Source organism: Tenebrio molitor, chromosome 3, assembly GCF_963966145.1.
Source record: "Tenebrio molitor chromosome 3, icTenMoli1.1, whole genome shotgun sequence".
NCBI lineage: Eukaryota > Metazoa > Arthropoda > Insecta > Coleoptera > Tenebrionidae > Tenebrio > Tenebrio molitor.
The window spans coordinates 8,604,963-8,624,948 of NC_091048.1; the positions used below are offsets into that span (position 1 = coordinate 8,604,963).

General features: G+C 36.0%; 2 protein-coding genes across 3 annotated transcripts in view; both read right to left on the bottom strand.

Moving 5' to 3' along the window:
- The window catches only part of MICAL-like (protein), a 42,120-nt gene that overhangs the window by 1,687 nt on the left and 20,447 nt on the right, over positions 1-19,986 (bottom strand). For both annotated transcript variants that reach the window (XM_069043135.1, XM_069043134.1), the window contains exons 4-5: positions 10,553-10,644; positions 49-2,027 (exon numbers count right to left, since the gene is read on the bottom strand). In XM_069043135.1, the coding sequence (XP_068899236.1) occupies positions 49-2,027; positions 10,553-10,644 (2,071 nt within the window). The remainder of the gene's footprint in view (positions 1-48; positions 2,028-10,552; positions 10,645-19,986) is intronic.
- Positions 18,214-19,831, bottom strand: LOC138127223 (tyrosine recombinase XerC-like). The gene is made up of 2 exons (XM_069043136.1): positions 19,269-19,831; positions 18,214-19,209 (listed from the first exon to the last, which is right to left on the bottom strand). Exons 1-2 carry the CDS (start codon positions 19,649-19,651, stop codon positions 18,393-18,395), a joined length of 1,200 nt encoding a protein of 399 aa, XP_068899237.1. The 5' UTR covers positions 19,652-19,831; the 3' UTR covers positions 18,214-18,392.

Here is a 19,986-nt window from a genome sequence, read left to right on the forward strand (position 1 = left end):
CGACAACACGACAATGGTTTCAGCGAAACGGTATCACCGACGACTTACTTGGAAAACCTCGGTTTCGGCACGGGCTTGTCTTGGTCGTTCTCCTCGTCGTCGCTCCAAAACGGATTCAGACTGATCTTGGGAGGCGTAATGAGCACTTTCCTCTTCGCCGGTTGGGGCGCTTCGGACTCTTCGTCTTCTTCGAACGGATTCACGCTGATCCTCTCGATGTAGATGCGCGAGATGTCTTTGTCGGCCGCTGACGGTGTGATCTTCTTCCTGGATGCGGGTTTGGGAGTCGGCGCTGCTGGGACGTCGTCTTCTTCGTCCTCGAAAGGATTCAGAGAGGCGCTGCGATCGGCTTTGCTCGATTTCTCCTCGGTTCGATCGTCCTCGTCACCGAAAGGATTCAGATCGTCGGGGTACTCTTCGTCTCCGATCTGGATCGTCTCTTTCGGCGACGCCACCGAGGGCGTCACTTCTATCGGCTCAGAAGTCTTCACTTCTGGCCGCTCAGAAGGTTTCACTTCTGCCCACTCAGGAGGCTTCACTTCTGCCCGCTCAGAAGGCTTCACTTCTGCCCGCTCAGAAGTCTTCACTTCTGGCCGCTCAGAAGTCTTCACTTCTCTCCGCTCAGAAGTCTTCACTTCTCTCCGCTCAGAAGTCTTCACTTTTGGCCGCTCAGAAGTCTTCGCTTTTGGCCGCTCAGAAGTCTTCACTTCTGGCCGCTCAGAAGTCTTCACTTCTGGCGGCTCAGAAATCTTCACTTCTGGCGGCTCGGGAGGCTTCACTTCTGGCGGCTCAGGAGGCTTCACCTCTGGCGGCTCGGAAGGCCTCACTTCTGGCGGCTCTGCAACGTCCACATTGTTTTGCTCTATCAAAGAGAAATCTTCAGGTTCTTTTTTAATCGGTGCAGTCTCTACTGTTTCCGCTTCCTGTTTTTTGCTTTCTTCATTTTCATCTTCTGGTGTGTCACTTTTGGGCTCGTCGCGCGTAACAATCGAAGGAGTGTCGTCTATTGTTTCGACGTCGATGTCTTCGCCGATGCTCTTTTCGGTAGTATCGGAAATCGTGATGATGGATGGGTCTGTCGTTTTGGTGTCAGCGATTTCATTGTCGTCCGAAATGGTGATGACCGAATCGTCGAGTCTCGTCGACACCTCCTCGATTGTTTGGTCGTCGTTGCCACCCAGGACGCTCTTAACTGGGTCCTTATTTAAAGTATTGTCCTTAAAGCTATGCAGATCTTGTGAATTACCAACTTGAACGTTGTTCGCACTGGTCGAGATCCTCGAAGGCACTTTGTTATTGACACTGTTGGTTTCGTTAGGTGCATCAGACTTGGTTTCAAATAACCGCATTCGAGCTTTAACCAAAGAATTTGCGTTGCCCTCTGCAGATATCGCATCTTTGGTAACAATATCGTGAGATTTCTCCAGTTTAGGACTGGTTTGGCTTAAACTAACACTACTCTGTACAACAGCGTCCGTCTTTTGTTTGTTACTAGGAAAACCACTATCACTGAACGAGTCATCGCGAACCGGAGGTGCAGTCTGGGGCAAGTCGGGCGGTTCGTCTTCGTTCCCCGAATCGCTGTTGGTCTCCCCGACTTGGCTGCTCATGAAGAACGAGCGCGCCCTCGTGTACTGCGAGTTGGTCAACGTGGAGTCGCGCTTCAAGCTGTCGTCCTTCGGGTACTCGAGGGCGCTCTCGAATTTGGCACTGTACTCGTCGGACTCCTCGCTCTTCTTCAGACTGGCCGACTTCTCCTCGTCGCTCAGCGACCTGGTGAGGACAGACGAATCCGGCGGGTTGAACACGGTCGATTTTTCTTCGTCGGGGCAGGTCTCGCAGCAGAAGTCGTTGTTCTCGGTCTCGTAGTAGTTGGCCAGGGTGAGTTGGCTGTTGCAGCGGGCGCAACGGAAGCAGGTTCGGTGATAGAGCAGTTTTCCTACGTTCAAACGTTCGGCTATGAAGACGGGATGACCGCATTTGGCGCAGGGCTCGCGACGGACTTTGCCCGCGCTGGGGAACGCCGCCTAGAACAGAAAAACGAGTTTCCTTTGTGCGATAACCGGAACGGAAGTCGACTCTGATTGTCTTATCTTGACCACAATACTGAGCGAAAAAAGCGACGTAAAAATGGAGCGATCATTACCTTCAGCAAAATATTTCAGGTTTGTATTGACCCATTATGTCCAAGCTCTCTTCCTATGGAAAATAAACAGTGTGGGTTAAGTAAAGCACAAAACTGTTTTTGCATTATTTTTTGTGCAATGTTGGTTTTTACGCATCTCGAGGCTTACACCAGATCCTACTACTCTATTTACAACTAGTCTACAGAATGTCGCCGGTACCACTTTTCAAAATATTAATTGGTGGTGTTTCGTCAGATATTAATAAAAGTTACATAAGGAAGTACCTACTTCTATTAACGTTACTTTGCTATATTTGTTTATGGAAGGGGCGGTACCTTTCCCATGCTATTTCACTAATGTTCTATAGCTAAAAGCGGCTTGTCATAACCGACAATAAAGAAAGTGAAGATTAAATACAATTCGATGGTGAAATGAACATAAGATTTCAGCATTGTTGATGTTGATGTTATCTATCTAAGTCTAACTTAAAACTTACGTAACAATTTACACTAATTAAAACAGGGTTTAGTTGCTACAATTTCTTTGGAAACGCAGCCTTTGTTTATTTGTACTTGACATTTTTGACGATAAAAACGATTCCCAGTTACTTTTTCTTATAAATATTGCCTTGACCCTTACTTGTATTCCTGTATATCAATTAATTCATTTATTAATTTGTAAAAAAGCAGTCAAATTTTTACATAAATTTATAAATGTCAGATTAAAGATGAGCAAAATAAGATATTAAAAAAACGCTATCAGTAATATTTAAAATATGGTTTTCTTTTATACACTCTCTTCAAATATTGGTTTTTCAATAATCTATATATTTTAGAGCAAAAACTTTGAATAACCACAGTTTTTGTTACCGGTCAAGATAAACTTTGTGGATTTAATTTATTCAAGTGAGACTGTGATGAATTTCTTTGAAGGATACCTAAAAATTTTTGCCATTCCCACAATTTACAACAAAAAATGTACAAAACAATTAAACTATCCCTTTGATTAAGTTAGATACTGAAAACGTTTCTTCGAACGTGTTGTTTATTTCTCAAGGCTAGCTGTAGCTACAGGTTTGATCGAAAGTTCTATAATGAGCGAATTTCTTTATCAAGAAAACTAGGATGTTCACAACTGACCAAGTGGATTAATTATGCACGAATTCAGAATTTGTTTTCATAGTTTTTCGCTTATGTAATGTAATAATAACGGGATCTTGATGAAAGTAAAATGAACGTAAGGAATTAATCAAATGTAAATACAGCAACATTTATGAAACAGAAGGTTTGAAAGTTTAACAAATAAAAAACGATTTATGGCTAACTAACAGAAACAGATTGGTAGGTACTATTATATTCAGTAACAAGAATTTAATTATATAAAAAAAATAAACAAAAGAAATGAAATTGAAATTGTAAAGTTAATTACAAGGTAGTGGCAGAGATTCGGAGATAAAGAATCAATAAATTGGAAATACATACACTTTTTTTCAAATTATTGTGGCATATTTTAAACAGACATTTTTGTACCACTTTAATTAGAACTGAAACAGTATAGTGTACAACTAGTTATGAAAGTCATACTTTTTTTCATGAATTTACAGTTTCATTAACGAGGGCGGAGCCCGAGTTAATCAAGCAAATGAGTGAAAAAAAGAGACTTTCATAACGTGTTGTACACGACATTTTTTGCATATTGTTGTAAGTTGTGAAATTCGACCTAAAAGGATTTATGCAAAAAAAAAAAAACAGAAATGCATTGTAGGTATTCTTTGACAACAATTTACGAGAAGATGCAATAAAATGATTTAAAAAAGTACATTTTTTATAGCAGATGTTAAAGTGTGCTTTTATCTATTCAAATCAAAAGGTCAAGCAGCATTTTAACCGCAAGGGTAGATACAGTAATTTATTTATTTTTTTAAGTTTTAATACCCTAACAACACTCACACTAACGAGATTTTAAAACCTGACACGATTAGTAATGTTTTGAAGTAAATGTTTTTTTTAAGAATAAAATACAAATATGTATGTACTATAGAAAAAAATCTAATATTATACACGACGATAAAATTTAATTATCTTCTCGAGCGTAATTAGCGTTTCGACGTTAAAAAATGCCATTTATGCAACGAGTTGCAAAATGAGCGTCTTTTTTGCACTAGACATGACAATTGGACCACGAGTGTTAACGAGTGGTCCAATATGTCGTGTGCAAAAAAATAGCCATTTTGCTACGTGTTTTATACAAGATTTTTTCTAGAAAAGCACACATTCTGATTAATGTGCTATTTTAATAATTTTCCGGGATAATACTACTATTATCACTAATGTCACTTTTTAACACTAGTGATAACACAATGTCACTTTTTATCACTACTTTCATAATCAATATGCAAATAAATATTTTTTTTATAACTTTTCACTACGGTAAGAAAATTTTGAAGTAAACGTTCTAAATTGTGCCAGAATGAAGAAAGAATAAATTTATTATTCGCCGAGAAATCAGCGACATTTCAGATTTACAGAGTATCAAAATTTAGAAATATGTCATAATATTTTTTTTCGTTGACCGCTTGTTAATTTCAATATTAATGAATTCGTTTGTCTCAATTATAGTGTATTAATGGACCTCATTAATACACTATTTTTCATTAATCAATGATTTTTGCGATTTTGACGTTTTGATTAAATTTTGATGTATAAACAACCTCGAACATGCATTGTTTGCACTTACCAACACTGCAGCAGGGTTTTCTATATTTTATACCTCCATAACTGCACAATTACAAATTCACTTTTTCAAAAACCGACATTATTGGTTATAATTCCCATGTCATATTTTTCAAAGGTAACTAGGTTTCCGTAGCAATCGTGATTTTTACGTGAAACTGAATGTGAATGGAGTTGACGTCTTCTGACACTCTTTGTGAAAAAGTGAATAGAAAGTGTTGAAAAATTTAAAAATGGCCTACCCTGAGGACAAAAAAAGAATGAACGTATTTATAAGGTCTCATCTTTATGGAAAAAGATGAAATTGGTTTTGATTTGGCTTTAATTTCAAAATTTGTCACCAAAAAAAAAAGTTTGCGGTCAACGAAAAATTTTTGTAATCAACTCTTTTGTTAATGGGCGATTAATAATCTCAACTATTAAAGCCACTCACTCGCTACACTCGTTCGTGCTTTAAACAGTTTCGATTATTAATCGCCTTCATTAACAAACTAGTTTATTAAATAACTATTAATGAAGCGTTTGAAGTTACATTTCTCATGTTAATTTCGTGAAAATTTGACCTAAAGCCAATTGTTTTCGTTTTTAAAATCAGCGGTTAAAAACGACCAAACTGAAATTTTACCATAACACATAAACCCAAAAATCATGTTTATTTCAGTTAAAGATCCTGAGCTGTTTAGTTATTATAGAATTTTTTCTAAGGGACATTATTCATCGAAAATACGGGCAGCATTAGAAATGTCAAGGAATGTTTGATTTTGATTAAATCTTACAAAAATTGATGATATAGGCGGAAGCTTTAGATGAAGTCTAACTAACATGCTAAATATTTGCTGCTAATGGCTTATACCGTATGAGGGAAAAAAACCTAAGAATTCTGTATCTTTTGTAACCAGTCATTTTTCATTGAATATGCACCGTGCACAAATAAATTTTGTTTTGAATATTTTATCAATTCATCTGATGACCATCTTGTTAATTGCCATAATTTTACCATGTAAAATTGGTTACTTTCCATGTAATTTAAACAATTATTTCTCATGTTGTGTATACAAGCAATTAGCAGCTGATATTTTGCGTGCTAACAAATGTAGGTATAGGTACAGTACCTAAAACTTCCACCTTCAGTTTGTTGCGAAGACGATCCTCCAAGTGGGAATGTTTCCCAAGGGATTACTGGGAAAATAACCATGTTTTTTTTGTTTTTTTCCCTTATGCTGTCTACCCCATTAGCAACTAATTTTTGCATGTTACTTAAACTTTTTTAAGGTTTCTGCCTGTACCACCCGGTCTTGAAGTTTTAAAATAACCTAATTCTGATTTGTAATAGTTATTTACACAATTAGTGGGATAAAAGCAATATTACAGGATTCGAGTGTGAAGATTGCAGATGACGAGGGCGTTAGCCCGAGTTCATCTGTAATCACACAAGTTTCCTGTAATATGCTTTAGCCCACGTGTTATGTACAAAATTTTATCTAAGACCTCCCCGAATTAAAAAAAAAGGTAAATCTTATTTATTTCCGCCAGTTTCATTACACCACTCAGTGGAATAATGACTTACTTATCCCACTGAGTGGGGTAATGAAGCTCACTTATCCCACTGAGTGGAGTAAGTGTCATTTATCCCACGGGATTAGATAAAATTATGAAAACTCGAACTTTGAGAAAGCCATTGTGGTTTTGTGTTACGACATTACGCTATGTTCACAAAAATCATTAGAGCAAAATTTGGCTATGCACGACGGACTACAACAGGTGTTGAATAAATTTACGTTGTACATATGCGTAACTATGACATATCACTGGCTGCGATCTCGCCTAAAACTAATGAAAATGGAGAAGTTACAAAGATCAAACGAAACTGATCAACTAAAAACCAGACACGAGCAGCTTGCGACTAAAAGAAATCCACAGGAGTATGAGTGAAGTTTAGTCTACACCTTCATAACTAGTGGTTAAGAATTAATTCAGAGCCGTTCTTGTAAGTGGTCTATAAAAAAAAAAAACTGCGCAATTAATAAGCTTGAAGGTGTGGTGGTTGTTTAGATCAGTACTGAAAATGTTAGAGCCGTCATTAATCTCGATCTGGATAGATTTCTTGAAAGATTTGATGCTGTGGATGAAACTGTGGTCATCACTTTGATCTCGAGTCAAAATGTGACACAATAGTTCGAAAATTTCATGCAACTGTTTCAGGGGAAAAATTATAGCAACAAGTTTTTTGAAATCTGATCTTTTTGTTGTTATCAAGGAAAAATACTTCACAAGAGCTTTTGATTTTCTAGTTAGCGTCCGCAATGTCGGGCATAAAATAATATTGGAGTGACCTCTCTATCCCCCAGACCTAGTCCCCATCAATTGCAGATGTACGTATATTGCTTGAGGTATAAACAAAAGATTATTTTGCAAAGTGCATTATGCACTCCAGAAACGTTACGCGGTAAGTTGTGCTCAAGAAATATATATATAAAATTTGTTTGGATTTTTGCTGCAATGTTAGGGTCAACAAAGGATCAACTACTCCTGTTCAAATGCTGATCCCATTGGAGCACTGAATTCCAGACCCTAAAAGCCTAGATTACACTATTATACCGGGTGTTCGCGCGAAAAGTCCAGATGGGTTTATCTCTGGTCTCTTTAAGGTTACAAATTTGAAATTTTATTATGTGATGGAGTGCGTAGGGGGACGTAAATATAGTTGTCATGTCATTATGCGCTCCCAAGTTGGAAATTTTACGTGACATCATACATTCTTAATGAAAGATTATGAAAGAAGATAGATTGTTTTAGTACGTCTATGTGAAAAGTGTCAGAAGTGGTTACAAAGAAAAGTTTTTTTAAGATACATAGTAGTTGACTTTGAAATTTGAAAAATTGGATATTTTTATTGATTTAAAAAAATTCAAATATTGTTTACGACCGAAAATTTTTCAAAATATTTTTGTTCTGTTATTGTTTATCAAATAATTTCAAAAATTCGGTCTCATTAGGGTTTGAATAGTTTATTCATTTTTTTCCAGTATAAGTATAATAAATTGTTACAATCGACAGTGTCTAATTTGAAGCCTTTTTTACATTTATAAACAATATTTGGATTACAATTTTTTCTTACTAATTCTTTAAGCGTGTTACATTACATGTTACATTTTTCCAAAAGTTTTAATTCCAGAAATATTATTTTTGAACTCACTACCTTGAAAATGACATTTCGCGACCGCAACATTCAACCGCGAACGTAGATTTCGCGCACTAGTGCTTCACAATTATTCAAAAAGCATTCTAAAAATAACTTGACTTAATAATAATAAAATCTGGTTTACAAAACGTCATTTCTCCAATTTGGATGTTGAAAATTTCGGAAGAGTGAAAATAAATCGCTATTAATTCGATTGATACTTTGGCAGGCGCATGGACAAGCACCATCAAAGGGTACACGACAAATCGGACATAATGTTTGTTTCAAAAAATATTGTACAACCTCGAAGCGCGAAAAGGTTTCAGCACATTCGCCCAAATGAAGCACTCGCTCCTTCGTCGCTCGTGCCTCAAATAATGAGCTCATGTGCGAAAAATGTTTTCTCGCACTCGGTTCGTAAATAACTATTATGCAACATGTGTACAAAACACATTTTTTTTAAGGAGGAAGTTTACAGACATGATCGTCGCGAGTACTTTATACACAAGTATTTTTTTGCTGAACTCTTTTTAATTTTTATTTTGTATTGGTTTTTCCAATCTGAATAACTGGTCTATAACATCACTCAACTTCTTTGTGTGCAAGAAGATAATTTGAATGAAAAAAAACATTGATCCATTAATGGTATTTTAATATATCTACATATAATTGGGACACTTTCTGAAACAAAAATAAGACCATTTTCTTTTTTGCAGTTTTAAATCTTTTTTTCTTTTTGATAATACATACCTAAACACCTAGTTTATTACCGACACTTGAAATTTTTGTTAGTCGAGATAAAACAGTGTACACACCCTTTGTAAAGTTTCAGTTCTCGGCTGTGTATTTATGGCTTAGATGCTTAGAAGCTGGAATTCACCTCCTCCATTCTGGACTGATTAAATGGGGAGTGACATTTTTTCAACGCGTTTATTACGCAGACTGCACGGAAATTTTCGAGCATAGAATTAAATAGACCACGAAACTAGAGATTATACATGTTGGATGCGGATTCATTGTGTGACTATCGCAACTGTGCAGAAAAGCAAGACTCTGACACTTAATTTTTTCCTTTAATCTTTCATCCAAAAATATAAAAATGTCACGCTAGAATAATTAATGTCCAGAATAAAAAGACGAATCCGGGTTCATCATCAAAAATTTATCGCACCCACCGTTGCGATTCTCGCCAAATTCCACCGACATTTTAATATTAAAAACATAAATAAACAACTGTTAACGACAGAACTTTTAATTTCAGGATAATAAAATGGTTTCGAAACAGAAACCAGACCTGCCGTTTTCGTTTCCCAAATTAATAATTATAATAAATGTCAGCTGTTTAATTTTGTTGATTTTTAAATGACACTTGATCTAAAGTAGCACCTGTCGAAACATCATACTATAATTGGATTATGTAAAGGTGGTACTTAACATTTAAACTTCATTTTACGAATATTAATGTTACTGAACCTGTGGAATACAAAAACAAAGTTACTCAACATCCGGCTTTGGCGCCACACATGTCCTTTTTTCCAAAAATGTGACAAAAAAAAACTCGACCAATTTAAACGCGAAGAGTTGTTTCGGCCTTAAGTCTAAGAAAACGGTGCTCTCGCGCGCTGCAGAGACACATTCTGCATACAGCCAGTGCATCTTATAACATGCTTCTCTTCTAAAGATGTAAATGTATAAACAGTGTTTCCGTCTCGGAGTCATTCAAAATTTACACAACGTCATACAAATTCTCGTTTTTAGTGCTTTATTTCTTACCAACATAAAACCTTAACCGTACCCACACTGTTTATTACAACAAACAATAAAAGATGTGATAGAAAGTGAGATAAGAGGTGAATTATGAGAATGCAATAACAGGTGGTAAATTGATTAGTAGACAGGCAGCAGAAATTACTAGAATTTCCATGTCTCAAGCCATTCACTCGTGCAAGCGCGTTCCCACTACCAAAGAATAAACGAGTCGTCGTCATCTGCATTTTTCTAGATTTTCAATGTCAGTGTCGCATGTTCACCTTGTGAACACGAGACAAAACGTGTGCTGTCACATCCACCCGTTCCGGTTCATGTCATTACCGCCAGACGGCGACTCCGACTGTGATAAACACAAGAAAAGGAGGAAGCGAATCGTGATAAGAAAAATGTTAATTCGTGCATGCAAAATATGCAACAAGAAAAAATTCTCCCATAGCACTTCCACACAACGTGAGAAACATGCAAGCGACCTCTGCTCACCACCCATATTCCGATCCTGAGCTTATCTCCGGGAAAATCGCCATGCAACACGCGAATTATCTCCACTAAGTGAAAAAAAAAGCGCCTCGATTGTTAAGTAGTTTTCGGGATTATTCCTCCTCGATTATGAAAAGGCTAACTACTGTGATCCATGGACTCAACATTAAATGGACGTAAGCACAAATAAAACGGCAGAACACAAATACATTGCACAAAAAATAAAGATTATGAATTGAGTGGTGTCGGGAGTTGTGTGATGGTACCTTAGTGGGAGGGCTCGTCGACGCGGGGGATACCAGACCGTGTTCCGGGGACGTCGCCGGTCTCTTCGACGCTATCCTGGCCGGTGATTTGCCTGGAACAAAAAACGATTTCACGTTAAACACATCAAGTGGGCTGTAGAGTAGATTGGATTGGCGGTCGTCTACTTTATTGGACTTCTCCATTTTAATCCGGCTTGACAAGCGTCCAATTTATGTCCGGAATCTATATTCTGGAAGCCGGGCCCGGCTTGGCAATCGTTTAAGCCGGGGAAATAAACGATTTCTACTGACCAGATACGATTTCTACTGTACTATAAAGTGTTGCATGTAAAAGTGAAACAAGTCTCCTCAAACTGAAAATATGTATTTTGAACTCGCTATCTTCGAAAAGACATTTCGCCACCGCATAGTAGTGCGCGAAATCAATGTTCGCGCACTACTATGCGGTCGCAGGGAATTTTGAAGCACTAGTGCGTGAAATCAACGTTCGCGCACCAACGCATGGACAAGCGTCATCCTGTTCACAAAGGGTTTACGACAAATCAGACATAATGTTCGTTTCAAAAAATATTGTACGAATTTCGATGTGAGAAGACGTATTCGACACATTCGCGCAAATGAAGCACTCGCTCCTTCGTCGCTCGTGCCTCAAATCATGCGCTCATGCTCCAAAAATTTCTTCTCGCACTCATTTCATAAATAATTCTGATTGGTACGAACGACTATTTAGGAACAGGATTATAAATAATCCAGTATCACATTCTATTGATAACCCTCTAAAAAGAGATTTTTAAAAATAATATTGGTTTTAGCTAAGTGATTTGCAAGACGCCGAGTACATGTTTTCGTGAAGAATTTTTTCTTCTACAACTAAAATGCCTCTCGCTCATTCATTTCCAAAGGCCCGAAATGCGAAGATGCTGCACAACGTTTACAAAGGTTGGTGCATTGGGAAGTAATCTTTGAGGAAACCTTTCACCGTAGATTTGCCGTGCTAGCTTTGAACGTCCAAGGGTTTCGCCATAGATCAGAACCATATCGGTTTTCTCCAGGTTGGTGAAGGCCATTTGAACGAGGTTAAGATTGAGGTTCTTGTCAAGGTTACTTAATTTTGAATTAAATAACAAGTCTATGATATTTTTTGACCCTGTATATCTTACAAAATATGTACAGGGTGATTCAAGTTTTACCGCCCGAGCGAAAACACACTTCTAATTGATTTAAAATTCTCAAAAAATTCAGGAATGATAACCGCTACATTAATTTACATATTTTTTCACTGAGAGTCCTTTCAAACATTTACGAAAAATTTGATGTCATTGAAATCATGAAAGCATCACCGGTTTTTTTAAATAAATGGAATTCGATTTTTCGCTGCTAATATTAAAATTGGAATAATTCAAAAACTAATCCTTTTCTTTTGATGCGAATTTCACAAATATGTTCTTTGAATTACATAATTGTGAATTATGAGCGTGCACGGAAGGGCATTTTTTTTTTGGTCAAAATCAATTTTTTTAATTTCATGGCTCTGAATGAAGTGATACGGGAAAATTGATTGCACACGTTTGAAGCCTTACATGAAGGGAATGTAACCCTAAAGCTTCGTAATTTTTACTAATTTTTTAATAGGGTTAATCGTGCGGGCGGTAAAACTTGAATCACCCTGTACATACAGAAAAAAAATTGCTGAAAACTTTTTTTTTTAATAATGACATTTTCCGTTCAAGAATCAGCTCGTTAAAGTAAAAAATTTTGTTCCAATAAACTCTGCAAAAACGACTATGCATTGCTTATTTCTGCACGGTAAAGAAATGGATTGCAGGAATTTCTTTTGTTACAGTGTTTAAAACAGTTTGTCTGTATTATGCGTTAAAATTTGAATTGTATTCAACAACTGTAACCCAATAGAGCTGTCGAATAAACAGTTTAAACCAGTGGTTCCGAACCATGGGTAGGAAAAGCTTCTTCCGCAACCACAATGAAACGCGAATTGAAGAAATGCTGGCAATTACAAACGTTAAGAATCACTGGTTCAGAGAGTTTCATTTTGCAATGTCCCAAATAAGTATGAGCATGTGAAGATCTTAACTCCAAAATAAATACACATGCGCTTTTAATTTAATATCAAATTAACAATTTTCACTAATGGACTTTGAATAAATAATGTATTTATTATAACGACGTAATAATCTAACCTCGAGCACGCACGTAAAGAAAAAAACGAGATTTTCAAATCTTTTATTACTTAACCTTTCATAAACTGACGTATCTAATTTGCTAATTAGTACTAATTACGTAGAATTAATTTTTTAGTAACTTAATTACAAATTCAACTGGGGCACGTAAACGTATCTACGTAATATTGTTCGGTCAAACATAAAATATACACTTTCATTTTTAAAATCGTGCGGAATTCAGTTTATTTTTGTTTTTAATTTATTCCAAAACATTATCATAATTAACAAAAATGTTTGTCATCTGTTTTGGGACCCGTATTTATCGACGTTGTAATTTAGGCACGATTAATGTGAACTACACAATCTCTACGTTAGAATTCTGTCAGAAACTCTTTCTGCATCATTTAAATTCGAATTATACGTATGATGGATTAGTGATTGATGATTAAAATGATCAAAAATGACGTACGGGTAATTTAAAGATTATATCGGGAATACCAAACATACCTGCGTAAAGTTTACATAGTTTAATTACTGGATTTGTGTCGAAATTAACTTGGTCGAATGAACAATTATAATAATCTCAACATCTGAACAATTTCAAAAGCGGAACTGAAAATTTATATGAAATAAGAACGCAACTGTAATAGCTGCGCTATAAACTTTGATTAATTATTCACACCAGCTTAAATTATTCGAAAATTAAAAGCACAGTTAATACATTTTTCAATTATCATAAATATAAAATAACAATAAAAAGATAGGTAAGTGAACGATCTTTCTTAATTTTAATGTATGTGGGTTTAAACAATGATCACAATAGAATTTAATTAGTACTTTGTAACGGCTAAATATTGTTTTAAAAGATTTACGTTTCGCCGGTATAGCACACCCAAATTTAATTTCTCAAATAATTACCTAGCCATTTAGATTTTTTCAAAAGAAATTTATGCGTTTAAAAAAAGAGAAGAAGCGTCCTCGGCATATTCACAAATTATTATTCTTGCCGCAAGACGTACTTAAAATTCCCACTCGTTACGAACAATGAGTTAAGTATTATTCTTTCTTAGAAATTTCTTGGTTCATAGGTTTTTTTGTCACGAAGAGAATTTACTTTTCCTTATTATTTTTCCTTTATTTTTAATTAAAAAAGTAAAGTAAAAAAATGTAACCTTTGGGATCTCACAAGTTTCTCGTTATTATTAATAGAAAAAAAGGAGGCACGGTATCCAGGCCGAATTTATTTTTCATTACAGATATTTCTCTGAAGTAATGATTGAAAGCATTTTTTTTCTATACGCCCACTATTACGGATATTACTATCAAGTAATAGTGCAGTGCTAATCAACATAATTACCGGCGTCTCGCCTCCACATTTTGACTTTGTTGTGTTTTATTATGTTCTGTGTCAATGTTAAGGAACTACCTCACTATATGACATGAGTATAATAATAATAATAATAATAACCTTTTTGAATTTCAACTACCAATGCATTACCTAAATCCAGAATTTTTAAATTTTTAAAAAGAGATTGCGGTACTATTCCCGTCGCTGAAATTACAAGTGGTAAAATCGAAATTTTTTCTAAACACCAAAGATTTCTCATAGCAACGGAGAGCTCTAAATATTTATTAATTTTTGTGTCATATGTCTGTGTTATATTATGTGAATTTGGAACAGCTATATCTAAAAGATATGCTTGCTTTTGTTGTTTATTTAAAATAATAATGTCTGGTCTGTTATGCTTAATATGAATGTCAGTTAAAACTGTTCGATCAAAATATAATTTGTAATTATCATTTTCCAAACAACTTTCTGGTATATAACTATAATGTGGTTGTGTATTCTTTAATAAATTGAATTTAACAGCTAAATTCATGTGTATCATTTTAGCGAATATATCATGACGTTTCTTATATTCGCTTTGAGCCAAAACCGTGCAAGAAGAAATTATATGTTCAATTATTATTATTGATATTATTATACTTTTCCTTAAATCTTCTGAATCGTATCTTTTACTTTCAATGTAATATTAAAAGAATAATAAAAAAACAATTTGAAACCACGATTTACAAGTTCTTTATCGTAATTATATGTATGTAATTAAAAAAAAAACGAATACATACTTAGAATATGTATTTGAATTGTAAAAAAAATCATTTATCCTATTCTACTCTTGTTTATTATGCTCTCTGTAATAAAAATGTTAATTGTGAATGTATAAATAAACGCTGATGTCTTATACCCCCGGGTGCTAAATAATTTCTGTCAACAAGTACGCTTCTCGCGATCAAATATTGATTCAGCATCATTGCAAAGGACCTAAATAAATTGAAGATTTCAATTCCCCCCAGAAATTAAACCACCTAAATGATGTCACCGGCAATCATTAATAAAACTCTCTACCTACAAGAGTTTAACTGACCGTTCCTCATTACGGCAGCTTACGTTAGCGATCCCAAAATCGCTTCAGACGAAATCATTTCTGCAGCGGTATTGTCTCGAATCGTCGATTTAACCTTTAATGACTTGCAATCCTTGCGTTGCAAATTCATTGCCGATGAAAATTACGTCGGAAGATAACACGCAAAAGCAAGCAAACAAGCAAGAAAATAAAAAGCTGCTTGTGAATCAATTGGAATCGGAATTACGCATTTCAACACAGCAACGATGAGTCGTTTATTTATAAACTTTGTTATTCCACATTCCTCATTTACTTTTACACGATCCTGATCAACATACAGGTTCTCGGTGCAAGATTAAAATTAAATCAAAAATAAATCCTGAATTTGAATGTGAAAAACAAAAGCCGTGTCCTAGATTGATTCATACGTTCACCACAAAATAAATGAACAAATGTCCTCTCAAGTATGCATTTTTAAACTGCTACTGCATTGAATTGCTCACTTAGTGTTATCAGTTCTATTAATGTCACTCCCATCTGGTGCTTCTGAAGTTATTCTTTTTTTTTTTTTTTTGTGTACTGCTTTGAAGCATTTTCTTACACGTCTCATGTAAAATTGTTGCTAATCTTGACCACTTGATCGCAGTTGCAGAAGTAAAAAGTGCTGCCCACAGTTGATCATTTTAGCTGTGATACGCGACGACAACGAATGAACGTACGAATCAATCTGCGAGTCTGCCTTTATCTTACACGGCCAACTGGGCCCCCCCTGATTTATTTCATCGTACGGTAAGTGGAACCCATCTGTTCGTTCGGTGTGGCCTCACCAAAATAGATCAATCTCGTTAAAACTCGATCACATCGATCTCAATCAAGAAATGTGTATCGAGCCGGTGAAAGTGGTAGCGTGAAATCCGACTGGGAAGAGCCCTAAGTAGGTGAGTACACAGGACCAGGTCGTAAATCGATTGACCCACCTGGAAACACTTTCCCTCTCTTGGAGCATACGATGAATCGAGAAAGCGGAAGTCATCTGTCACCCACCGAAGTCTGTTGACATTTCTGTATCGTTTCCCGTGTCGGCCGCCGCTTTCGTTCGCTGCAAAACCGGAGAAACCGGCACCTGCACCAGGAAGCCGAAGAAAATCGCCGAGTATATACGGAGCGACAATTATGATTGCCCGTGCGACAAGGAAGTGACCGTTATTTTTCATCGGCTTCTTTCATAACCGAACAATTCGCGATGACGACAGCGTTTTTTCTCTTATCTCGCACGGATGCAGACTTCATAAAGTGCTGGTCTTCGCCAGACAAAATGAGCGGCGGGATTCACTATGCCTTATCTCGTCGCAAATGGAAATTCAACAAATTAAATTAATTGAACGAAAATAGCGGATCGCGAGGGGTGACGGTCAGAGATGGAACACTAAGATTTCGACTGACGAAACGGAAATGCCCCATCAGGAAACAGTTAACTGGTAATTCGCCAAATGATTACTACCACCGTCGAAACTTTGTTACCCAATGAAGTGTAAAACAGTAAACAAGAAAAAATCGATCTGGCAAATGGACCGTGACAGACTCAGAGGGCGTAAGCTACGACACAATTTTAGGTTTTCATACCATGTAAATGTAATGTTCCGCGAAAAATCTTTTGTTAAAGTCATATTAACCAGAAGCTCCGCTTCTTCATTAATGTTACTTGCTTATAATTGATTTACTATACACTTTTTTCCTTCATAAAAATTAAAGAAAAGTCTATAATGATAATCCTATGCAATTGATGCTATTTGCGATTCCAGCTATCACTGAGACATCTGGTGTGAATTGTGTGAACTAATTATAAGACATATTCAAGCCAGTGCCTATTCAAATGGTTTGTGATTTTACAACAAAACGAAAAAAAAAAGACCAAATTAAATAAGGTTTATAAAACAGATTGTTGTGTTTTTGGCTGCAACACGTGCCGGAAAAATTAACCAGAAGCATGTTTCCATTTATTTACACGTCGTGGCGTAAAACCAAAATATGTTTTCCTCGGGCATGGGAAAGTGTGCTTTATTAACGGGAAAACGTTTGTCAATTATATGAAGATCTGTGGAAAACATAGAAAAAAGAAGGCTTCATTTGTACGTCCAATAGTATTTTAAGGTTATATTTTAAAAAGATTTATTGAAATATGTTTACAAATCATCAGTTGCAGCTAAAATAGTCTTGGTAATTGTTCACTTTAACTACTTCTGGAATTTTCGCGTTTTTTCTGGCTAGACAGCCTCAGGGTGTCCTCATAGATCATGTCCCACCATTCAAACCTTGTGCAAATGCCTTTTTTTTCTCTCTTGTTGTGTTTCAAGGTCGCAACAAGGTTGCGCAAAGTCTTAGTGTAACTAAAGGGTAAGGAACATTTTCATTTGCACAAGGTTTGACTGGTGGGAAACGATGTAGGAGGACGTCCTGAGGCTGTCTAGCCAGAAAAAACGCGAAAATTCCAGAAGTAGTTAAAGTGAACAATGACCATAGTCTTCTTCGACGTTGTTATTTTTAACAGATAACTGTCCATTTCTTCGCCTTCCACAACACATCCGCTTTCCGCTGTTGCCGCCTTTAAATAAGCTAAAATTTTGTGTAACCTTTAAAAAGCCATCACAAAAACCGCAAATTCACGCAAAACCTACAACTTATTTTGGAAAACAATGAAGAGACATAAGCCGGATCGAGGGGGAGTATGATTTACAATCTCTCAACGGTCTCAACAGTGGCGCCCTCAACGGTAGCCGAAATCGCCAATAGGAATATGTGAAAATAGTCAGCAATGGGTTGACTAGATTTGAAAGTTGATTATTTGTCTCTTTAGATTGTGAAAAAAAATTCTTTATCCTACAGATAGATATCTGCGTTTACCAATTTGTCTACAAGAAATATCTAACATTAATATAGTTATTATAACGGCACAATGTGGAGTTGTACCATCTTGTTAAAACTATACACCTTTATTTATCTCTTTTCCTGAAAAGTGGTAAAACGTGCAGGTAGAAATTGATATTTGAAATAATTGAGTTATTTATTGAACTGTAAATACCTTTATTTGTTACTAAATTGTAAACGTCATTTATTCGAACTGTCACTTGACGTTGAAAAGTCATTTTAACTGGCTAGTAGCGTTAAATTGACAGCAGACCAGTTATGAATTTAACAAGTTAGTAGAGAAATTTGAAATTTGGAAAGGATAGTAGCGTTTTTAACATTTGAACATTTTTATTTCTTTGTTTCATACAAATTAAAATTAAATGTACAATTAGAATTTCCGCTAATGTCGAACATTCCTGAAGCGGAAGTGAATTCGCTCGTCATTGGACAATTAATTGTAGAACCTCCCGAAGTGGAAGCCACATTTGTCGAAGTGGAAGCCACATCTGTTGAGTTTCGTCCAGGAAACATTTTTTTCGCAATTTCAATTTTTTTATTGATAGAATCACCCACATAACCTTCCGCAATTCCACTACTTTTCCATCCTCCCGCACGTTTTAGTGTCAAAATATCTCCACCTGCATCCACAACCATTGTTGCTGCTGATCGGCGAAATGAGTGACCTGTGTATAATTCAGGTTCTTGTAGCCCTAAGTATGTTGCAATTTTTTTCGGTACACCGCCAATAGTGTGCTGGCCAACATTGAGGGAAATACATTTGCCATTACGGTAGGTTAAAAAGAAACGTAATTGGTCTGCTTGACGAGGACGAAGAGCTGCATATTTTCTGTACAAAACACAAGGTTGAAAACTGCAGCCCTCATCTGTGATCGTAAATCTCCTTGTTGTTAAATTCTTTGTATTCCGTAAAGTGACGATAATATATTTCTCGACATCTTCTACGTCCTTCACCGTCAACGAGAGAAGCTCGTCACACCGGCAAGCACCAAACATTCCAAAAATTGTAATCACTTTATATAACAACCAATAGTCATCAGGAGCTTCAACAAGAAATTTTTCCACTTGCTCTTTTGTTAAAACCCTTGCCTTCTTCGGCACGTAACGCTCATTCTTTCTCTTGAGAAAAGCAATTACCTTATGAAATCTACAAATGTCAAGTTAAAATATCACTTTTTTGACAACGTCTGTAATAGGAAAACAAACCTGCGAACTTCAGCATTTTCTTTAATTTCCAGGCAGCTTTTTAACATGGACCATTTCGACCACAAAGAATTGGGGCTAAATTTGTCTGATAGTTGGTGAAGATACACCAAAAGAACGTCTTCCGTTACACTAGTTACGTTATTGTTTTTCTGCCAATTTTTAAATTCTTCATATTCTCGTTCATATCTTGCTAAAGACTTCGCTGGCAGTAAACTGGAAGCCACGTTTATAGCTTCCTTTTTCATTTCTTCTGCCTCGTTCATTTGAGAAAAAATCTTGACGGAAATAAACAATTTGAACAAACGGCGCGTTGTCATAGTAATTGTACTTCTAAGGTTTCTGAGTTTTGAGCAATAATTTGGAAGAAAACAGAATTTGATCATTTTTAATTTTATTTAGTTGTTTACAATTTAGTAACAAATAAAATATTATACAAGACACGCCAGGTAACTGGTTTTACTGGCTCAAGGAGGTAACTGACTCGTCTTCGACTCGTCAGTTATATCCTCCATTCGCCAGTAAAAACCATTTTACCTGGCTTGTAATGTAAAATACTATTCTTTTTGTTTCACTCATGATAACAGAAAACATGTATGTATTGTGACTGATTTCCCCTGCATGTTTACAAACTGTTAAACGAAATATGGAATTACAATTTTTTTTCAATTACATATTCCTTTTTAAGTTAATTGCACCAGACGGAACGAACATGAAAATG

Bases quoted from the DNA above. Each gene is read 5' to 3' on its own strand.
- LOC138127223 (XM_069043136.1), bottom strand. From the start codon at position 19,651: ATGATCAAATTCTGTTTTCTTCCAAATTATTGCTCAAAACTCAGAAAC. The intron at 19,210-19,268 runs GTTTGTTTTCCT...TGACATTTGTAG, and splicing joins GAAAATGCTGAAGTTCGCAG to ATTTCATAAGGTAATTGCTT.